At 33.0% G+C, this 9,235-nt stretch overlaps 1 protein-coding gene across 1 annotated transcript; it reads right to left on the bottom strand.

Moving 5' to 3' along the window:
* Nucleotides 1-242: 242 nt before the first annotated feature.
* On the bottom strand, nt 243-6,510 carry LOC137008346 (legumain-like). Its single transcript, XM_067370321.1, has 11 exons — nt 6,459-6,510; nt 5,842-5,937; nt 5,614-5,711; nt 4,372-4,453; nt 4,198-4,268; nt 3,150-3,225; nt 2,512-2,574; nt 1,094-1,160; nt 837-955; nt 617-718; nt 243-415 (listed from the first exon to the last, which is right to left on the bottom strand). Exons 2-11 carry the CDS (start codon nt 5,905-5,907, stop codon nt 374-376), a joined length of 786 nt encoding a protein of 261 aa, XP_067226422.1. The 5' UTR covers nt 5,908-5,937; nt 6,459-6,510; the 3' UTR covers nt 243-373.
* Between the last annotated feature and the right edge of the window lie 2,725 nt (nt 6,511-9,235).

The raw sequence follows: 9,235 nt of genomic DNA, 5'->3' as shown, positions 1-9,235 counted from the left end.
CAAGTTCTTCAACACCTGCCTCATTAAATCTTTTCTAAACTGTTAAATTGGAGACCCTAAATGCACCGCAAGACAATGTAGAATTAAAGAAGCTGACAAATCCATGAATAATAACACAATCACTGGACTTTTAACCGTATTATTCTTAGTTTTCACAATATTTCACATCATTATTACCACTTTTGGCTCTATTTTTGATCAAACAAATGCAGCCTTTTGAACAATAGTGCGTTATGGTGCGATCAATTTAATTCTAATCGTAAAGCCAGAATTCTGAAACAAGAAACTAGTACAAAACATCACCAGATTTCTCTTTTCATTTTCATGTGCTGCTCAGAAGGATGTTTTCTTGAACAAGGTTCCAACAGCTTGTTCAGTTTTGCAGAAACTCACTGAGGGTACATTCGATGATGCTCTAAAGAAAAAAAGAAAAAAATGAACAAAGGAATTTAGAAAAAGTACAACATTCACGGATCTTGTGAATATATACTTTGTGTGTGTGTGTGTGTGTGTATGTGTTCATATCCTTTATATTAAAATAACAACTATGTTAAAATGTATCTAAACACCAATCATTAAAATGTTCTCACTGTGTGAAGTTTGAAAATTTTCATACCGTGTCCCCAAACTGGCAGGGGCAGGGACCAGGATTTTCTCGAATATGCTTCGCTTGTTTAAGCTCTATCAGCTTATGGAATGTTTCTGTATTAAAGTCAGCCTGTGAATGTAAAGACAAATGAACACATGTCATGTCTACTTTGTGACTGTAATTAGATCAGAATATTGAGCTAATAATGCCATATGCAGTTAAAAGTTCATTAACAAAAAACACATACCGTACTCAGGAATTTTAGCCAAGTAGATGAGAATTTATCAGAGAGGTAGACGTTCCTGAGTTTGTCATAATCACTGGGACAGCACTGGATATTTTTGTCACATGCAGTCAATGCATAAGCTGGGTGACAGATTAAGAACAGATTAGAACCTTCATTTTTTTGAAAATAGACACAAAACGTTCAAATAAAAACTAGTGTGAGCCCAAATCGTGTTACTTTTAAGGCAGGACAGTTGTGGTTTTCATGTAATGTCTTACCATTTACATTATTGGGAAGGCCTTCGAACATCCTTGCAGAATAACTGCTGGTCATGAATATCACCATCTGCAGCACATATATGTTGAATGAGGAAATAGTACAAGATACAACCAACATATTCTCTTTACTGCAGGTGTTCTATATCACTACAGGGTGTTTCGATAGCTTTGGAGTAGCAGTTGTGAAAGCTTTACTGTTATAGTGTAAGGTGTTAAGATTGTCACATTTGGATATTTAGCAAATGATCTTTAAGAACCCCCCCTTGCAGAATCTGTGAAAATGTGATTCATTTTAACAAAATAACAGAGATCATACAAAATGCATGTTATTTATTTATTTTTTAGTACTGAGTAAGATATTTTACATAAAATATGTTTACATATAGTCCACAAGACAAAAAAATTAGCTAAATTTATTAAAATAACCCTGTTCAAAAGTTTGGGAACCTTTTATTCCTAATGCTGTTTTGTGATGGTTGTTCATGAGTCTCTTGTTTGTTCTGAGCAGATAAACTGAGCTCTGTTCTTCAGAAAATTCTGCAGATTCTTCAGTTTTCAAGCATCTTTTTGCATATTTGAACCCTTTCCAACAGTGACTGTGTGATTTTGAGATTCATCTTTTCACACTGAGGACAACTGAGGGACTCAAACACAACTATTAAAAAAGGTTCAAACATTCACTGATGCTCCAGAAGGAAACACGATGCATTAAGAGCCGAGGGGTGAAAACTTTTGAAGAGGATGTCCACATTTTTTCTTTTTTCCCCCCTTTCATTTAGTACTGTCCTTTGGAAGCAAAAGAAGATACCCGAAATACAAATTAAGTACAATTTACCTTGATATTCAAATTCAAATAGTTTTCACCCCTTAGCAAACATCACGTTTCACGTTGGTGCATCAGTGAAGGTTTGAAGCTTTTTTAATATTAATGTTTGAGTCCCTCAGTTGTCCTCAGTGTGAAAAGATGGATCTCAAAATCATTCAGTCACTGCTGGAAAGGGTTCAAATATGCAAAAAAATGCTTGAAAACTGATGAATCTGCAGGAGCTGGAGGTTTTTTCTGAAGAACAGAGCTCAGTTTAACTGCTCAGGACAAACAAAAGACTCATGAACAACCATCACAAAACAAAAAAACAGTCGTGGATCATCAGGTAACCACACACAGTACTGAGAATCAATGGTTCACATACTTATGAATGGGGTTATTTTAATAAATTCAGCTATTGTTTTGTCATGTGAACTGTATGTAAAAATATTTTATGTAAAATATCTTACTCAGGACAGTACTAAACAAAAAATAACATGCATTTTGAACTCTCTTATTTTGTTAAAATTATTTACAGATTCTGCAAGTGGTTCCCATATTTTTCAAGCAACTATAATGTATGTGCGTGTGTTTTTTGCATATGAATACGTACCTTTGCAAATTTCTTTTTTTCACTCATGTCCTTGATTGCTCCAACGATGTCAGCTGGATAAAGCTGTAATAAAATAATACTGAATAAATGATCTAGAAGTCAGCAGGATGTCAGATTAAACACAACAGGTCCTATGTTTTAATTGATGTTTTTTCATGTAGGAAGATACATCATGGCCATATTCCAGTGCCAAGATTTATCAGGCTCAAAGTGAGAAAGAATGGTTGGGAGGGAGCACAAAGAATCATTTTCACATGAATTGGCACTTGTGATTCCCGACCTTAAATTCACTGAAAGTATTTGGGATGTGCAGGAGGAGACTTTACAGAGTGCTCACCTCTTGCATTGTCAATACAAGAACTGACCAAAAACTGATGCACCTCTAGATGGAAATAACATTATTCCCATCAAGAGGGAAAAAATTGCATCAATTTTTGTATTGACACTCTGTAAAGTCTCCTCCAGCACATCCCAAAGACTCTCCATGAATTTAAGTTCTGGACTCAGAGGCGCCAATTCATGTGGGAAAATGATCACTGCAATTAAACATTTGCTTAGAGGGGTCAGGCATTACATACACTGTATATCATGACCATTATTCTGATATAATCTCTTATATCTTAGCTTTTCATACTTACCGACTTCTCAGGAAATTCAAATGTGCCTTCATTTCCCACACCGGTCATGTAGACATAAATGTTGTCATTTTCTTCACTGCATTAAATAAAAAAATAATAATAGTTTTTAATTTAAGCAGCAAATTCATATTAGCAGTAATTATGAGGCCAAGCACAGAAGTGTCAGATCTGTTATTATTTAGCTGTACATATTCCTGGTGATAATTGTAGGCAAAATTGTCATGTAAAATTTATAACGGGATAAAATAGCTTTTTGAACAGTAGGTAGTGCTGTCATCTAATTCATAGAAAATTGTTGTGTATTTTGACACACTGAAGGGTCACAAAAATAAATAAATAAATAAAATTACAACCTATGCACCTGCAGGGCTTGGCCCTTAATTAACTGTACACAAGTTAAATTTAGGTCAAAAAAAAAAAAAAATTTTTTTTTTTTACACACAAACACACACACACATACACACACACACACAAATATATATATATATATATATATATATATATATATATATATATATATATATATATATATATATATACAGTACTGTGCAAAAGTCATAGGCACGTCAGTATTTTCACCCCCCCAAAAAGCCAGTTATTTATATATTTTGCTGTAGTGTGTCAATAGGAAATATCCGTTCACATTTCCAAACATTCATTTTGCCATTAATTGTAATAATCCAGTGTGATTTTTGAATGCACAAGGAGTCTGACAACAGCCGGCGCTCCACATGGAGATCTGATTTCACCATCATCTAATCCGTCTGTGATTACATGAAGAAACAGATGAAACTGAGACAAACTAAATCCAGGAGAAGTGTGGCCGTGTTTAACCTGCCTCCAAAGCTACCTGAAAAATGATGCCCAAGTGTACCTGGACAAGGGCTGTTTTAAATGCAAAGGGTGGTCACACAAAAATACTGACATGCCTAAGACTTTTGCACAGTACTGTATATATATATGTATATATATATATATATATATAATCAATATTGATAAATAACATACTGATAGCATTGCAAGATTTCTTCTTAACAAACAAACAAACCTTTTTATGACTTTTTTCTCTGTATGGTCATTCCCTTGAAGAGCGGCCAGGAAGTTCTCTGGGGTCACGTCCTTTAAGATCATAATTGTCATAATTTACTATTATTGTTGTGTTATAATTGTGTTAAGAAATAGAATAAAACATCAAAACAATATTTAACATTACAAATGTTACCTTTCCAGTGTAGTCCTTCGGAACTCCTAAGTACACGTTAGTCTTGTCTACTACACTGATAATGGCTCCATCCTCTGGGTTTCTGCAGGCAGAGAAGAAAATGAAAGTGTTAAACACAGTCAGCTCTAACTGTCAAGATCATTACTGGGAGTGCCCTTTTCTGCCACTAGAGGGCACTCCTGCCAGACTGTTCTCACCCCTTTTTCACCTGTCAGAACTACATTACCCATATACACTTCCTGGACTCATTATCCCATTTCATTGCACTCAGCTGTTTTGTGGTTCCTCATTTGTGTCGGTCTATTTATACTCATTTGTTTTATGTCCTTGGTTTTGGTTTGTTATATTTTGTTACGTGCACTTCTGTTCTCTGGCTTTCTGTTTATGTGGACTGTTTTCTTGGATTTTGACCCTTGCCTGTTCTGGATCACGACTTTGGATTACCCTTTAATAAACAACGCTGCGCTTGGATCCTCAACATCTTGTGTCTGTGTGCTTATGTGACAAACAATCTAACATTTTTTTTACATTATACTTCCGTACTTTACACTTACACTGTACTATGTACATATTAACACTATATTTTTTTGTTATATGACCTTGACATTAAATGACTAAATGACTATGCAATCCATGATGGTAAATTTGACATCTTTCTCTCTTCTGACTTCTGTACACTGCAAAAAATGCTGTTCTTACTTAGAATTTTTGTCTTGTTTTTAGTCAAAATATCTTAAAGTTCTTAAATCAAGAAGCATTTTCTTGACAAGTACAAATTATTTTCTTGTTTTCATGAAAAATAAGTCTAAATTAAGTAAACAAGCAAAATAATCTTAGTGCAAACTGAAAACAAGATTATATATCTTATTCTTGGTTTGAAATAAGATTATTTTGCTTACCCCACTGGCAGATTATTTTGCTTGTTTTAAGGAAAAACTAACTTAATTTAGACTTATTTTTCATGAAAACAAGAAAATAATTTTTACTTGCCAAGAAAATGCTTCTTGATTTAAGAAAGTTATGATATTTTGACTAGAAACAAGACAAAAAATCTAAGTAAGAACAGCATTTTTTTGCAGTGTAATCAATCTCTCTATTTTTAAAATGCTTTTATAATGCCCGGTAATGTGTCAAAAGTCTATTACTCTGTTGTTCCAGCACTAATTACCAGTAAGTCTAGCACTGAAGACTGAGATCAACCATGAAACACGTTACACTAAAAAGCTTCAGGAAACGACTCACTGATGATTGTGAGCGAGGTCATCATACATCATCACCACAATCTGCTCATCAGGAATTCCATGTTTCTTAATGATCTGATAAAAACAGCACACGTTGGCCTGAAACACAATAAAAAAGATGATTTCCATGTTCAGTTACTTTCATCGTATTCAACCTGTGGTACAGCAACCTTGCAGGATTAATGAGCATAATGTATTTCTAATGAAAATAACAAAAACAAGGACAAACCTGGTGTTGATAATCTTCCCAGTCCTTTGAGCTGGCGACAAGGAGAATCCATTTTTTCCCAGGCATTTTTTCTTGAGCTTTTTTTCAAAGCAAAGTCTATTGGAATTTAAAATAATAATATTAATTATTACACAAATAATTAAATTGATTTTGTTCTATTGCTTTCAAAGTTGTCCAAATGAAGTAGCAATGCATATCCACAAAAATACATTTTTGATTTATTTACAATTGGAAATTTACAAATTATCTTCATAGAACATGATCTTTACTTAATATCCTAATGATTTTTGGCATAAAAGAAAAATCGATAATTTTGACCCTTACAATGTATTTTTGGCTATTGCTACAAATATACCCGTGTGACTTATGAGGGTTTTTATGGTCCAGGGTCAGTTTGACAAAATAACAAGAGCTCAAGTATTAAGCTTTTCTTAAGTGTTGCTTTCTGTTCACGAGGTGCTGAAATGTCAATCGCTCGTCATAATGTTAAAAAATACTAATTTACCAGGTCAAGAAATGTTTAACTGAATTATCAACATAATGAAATACTAATGCTACAAGTGTTTACAAGTGATTTGTATTGCAGATGTAGTCGATTGAAACATAAGTCATCATACCTGTGTTGAGTGTCAGGTGTTCCTCTGTGTCGTCCCGTCGTTTTCTGGTGCTTTTAGTCGGACGATCACTGTCTTTATATAGGCAGTTTATTACAGTCATTTGAGAGTCATGGATCGAGAGTTTGTGCTGGTGGGCGTGCCTTTCTAATATTATGCAATGTTTCCTATATTTCTTTTACATTATGGCAGTTGAAGTGGAAAAAGTAGCTACTCCCCTTTATTTGCACACTTGTGTCATCTACACCTGTGCTTATGTGTGTAAGAAAGAAACTACACCCCCCCCCCCCCCCCAATTTATAATGTATACATAATAATCATATATAGTGTACATACAGCATTTGTGCACATGTATTTGTAAAAGCTATATGACAAACTGCTGTACATCCCCCTGCACAATGAACATGCTCAAGACACAAGATATTGTTTTACATTCATCACATCTGTTTAGTTAAGAGCGAATCATTTGATGGATTGTGTGCAGAGATATGATGCAAAAACACTATTTCAAGAAGAGATCAAATAGTTTAATAGTGTTTGCTGTTGCAAGAGATGTGTGATCATGATTTACATGTGTGTGTTTTGGGGATTTTTAAGGTTTATAGAAAAGGAGGAGAAATTTCAGAAACCATATTTCAAAAACATTTATCAAACATGTTTATTAATTATGAGTCAATGGTGTGCCTAAAGCACTACTTTTTGTGTGTAAGCGACTGTAAAAAAGAAAAGAAAAAGAAAAGAAAATAAGCACACTTTTTTGTTGATATTTTTTCTATTTTTATTTTTTTCGGTCTTTTCCCTTGTATTTGTGTAAAACGTATAAAATTTTGATTTGATCAAATTTAAGTTAAGGCTGTTGCAAAAATGTAGGTTCTTCACTGGTTCTTTGCAGCATCTTACATGTTCAACAAACAGTTTAAGTAACTCATTTAATTGTAATTACATTTATAATTTCATACAATTAGCCAAACAGGAACTTCGAGTCTACTTCATTGAAGCACATTTACAGGTTCTCTCTTGTTTGAATTTTCATTTCACCATGAATTACATTTGTGTCGACAGCAATACGTCAGAGAAGTTTCCTCGGAAATATTAGAAATGTATTAGTTGTGCCAGAGGCAAATACCACTGCTGGGAAAAACATGCAGACATCCTGACATTTGATGGCAGAATCACAGAAAAAAAGAAAAACTTTGTTCAGAAAAAGTATGAAAAGAAAAAGTATGTCCAGATGTTTATTTTTTTTTTTTGCAAAACACTTGATTTTGTGTGTTGTATAAGTCAAATGAAAATATGCTTAAACAATTGAAAACCAGAATTTCTGATGTTCTCTTAAGAGTTTGGTAAGAATTTATAAGCATGTAACAAGTTATTACCAAAACAAACAAATAAAGCTATATATATATATATATATATATATATATATATATATTATATATGTGTGTGTGTGTGTGTGTGTGTGTGTGTGTGTGTGTGTGTGTGTGTGTGTACAAAATGCATTGATAAAAATAAGAAGAGAATAAAATGAATTTGAAACAGAAGATTAATTAAAAGGCATGGATGGTACAGTCAAATGGGTTTTTAAAAAGGCAACAAATTTGTTTTGACCTTATTGTGAAGGTGGATGTTCAGTCGATACTGCAATAAATACATTACAGAACGTAGAGATTCACTCAAAGTCACTCAGTAGGCTATGTAATTTCTTTCTCAAGAACAGTTTTAAAGTGGGAGAATCCATTTTTTTCCAAGACATTTTTTTCTTGAGCCTTTTTAAAGCAATGTTGGAATTAAAACTAATAATGTAAAATAATGATATTGATAATTACGCAAATAATTAAATTGATTTTGTTCTACTGCTTTTAATTAGCTAACTTGTATTTTGTGATGGCTATTTTTTTATTTTATCAAATTTAATTCAAGGCTGTTGTACTGTTAAAAATGTAGGTTCTTCACTGGTTCTTTGCAGCATCTTACATGTTCAACAAACAGTTTAAGTAAGCTCATTTAATTGTAATTACATTTATAATTTCATACAATTAGCCAAACAGGAACTTCGAGTCTACTTCATTGAAGCTCATTTACAGGTTCTCTCTTGTTTGAACATTTTCATTTCACAATGAATTACATTTGTGTCGACAGCAATACGTCAGAGAAGTTTCCTCAGAAATATTAGTTGTGCCAGAGGCAAATACCACTGCGGGGAAAAACATGCAGACATCCTGACATTTGATGGCAGAATCACAGTTTTTACAGTTCAGGTTAGGGTTAGTTTTTTGGAATTTATTTCAAAACTCAATTACTTCAAAGAAAAAGTATGTCCAGATGTTTATTTAAATGCAAATTTGCATTTACTTTCAATAATAGCTGATGTTCTCTTAAGAGTTTGGTAAGAATTTATAAGCATGTAACATGCTAATTATTACCAAAACAAACAAATAAGCTGCAATATATATATAGAGAGAGAATGCATTGATTAAAAAAATAAATAAAGAGAGAATTAAATTAATTTGATTCAGTGACATTAAATGTTCATTCTTTGTCTCTTGAAACAGAAGATTAATTAAAAGGCATGAATGATAGTGTCAAAAGGTTTTTTTAAAAGGCAACAATTTAGTTTTGACCTTATTGTGAAGGTGAATGTTCAGTCCCTGTGATACTGCAATAAATACATTACAGAACGTAGAGATTCAGTCAAAGTCACTCAGTAAGCTATGTAATTTATTTCTCAAGAACAGTTTTTAAGGAGGATAATCATTGTTCATTTTTCATTTCTCTGTCAT

Source organism: Chanodichthys erythropterus, chromosome 19, assembly GCF_024489055.1.
Source record: "Chanodichthys erythropterus isolate Z2021 chromosome 19, ASM2448905v1, whole genome shotgun sequence".
NCBI lineage: Eukaryota > Metazoa > Chordata > Actinopteri > Cypriniformes > Xenocyprididae > Chanodichthys > Chanodichthys erythropterus.
Note: the sequence above shows the minus strand (reverse complement) of the source record. Positions and strands in the feature narration are given on the sequence as shown.

Coding starts and splice junctions, on each gene's coding strand:
- LOC137008346 (XM_067370321.1), bottom strand. CDS start 5,907: ATGCCTGGGAAAAAATGGATTCTCCTTGTCGCCAGCTCAAAGGACTGG. Junction 4,454..5,613: donor GACCTCGCTCACAATCATCA/GTGAGTCGTTTC, acceptor CTCTGCCTGCAG/AAACCCAGAGGATGGAGCCA. Junction 416..616: donor CCTGCCAGTTTGGGGACACG/GTATGAAAATTT, acceptor TTTTTTCTTTAG/AGCATCATCGAATGTACCCT.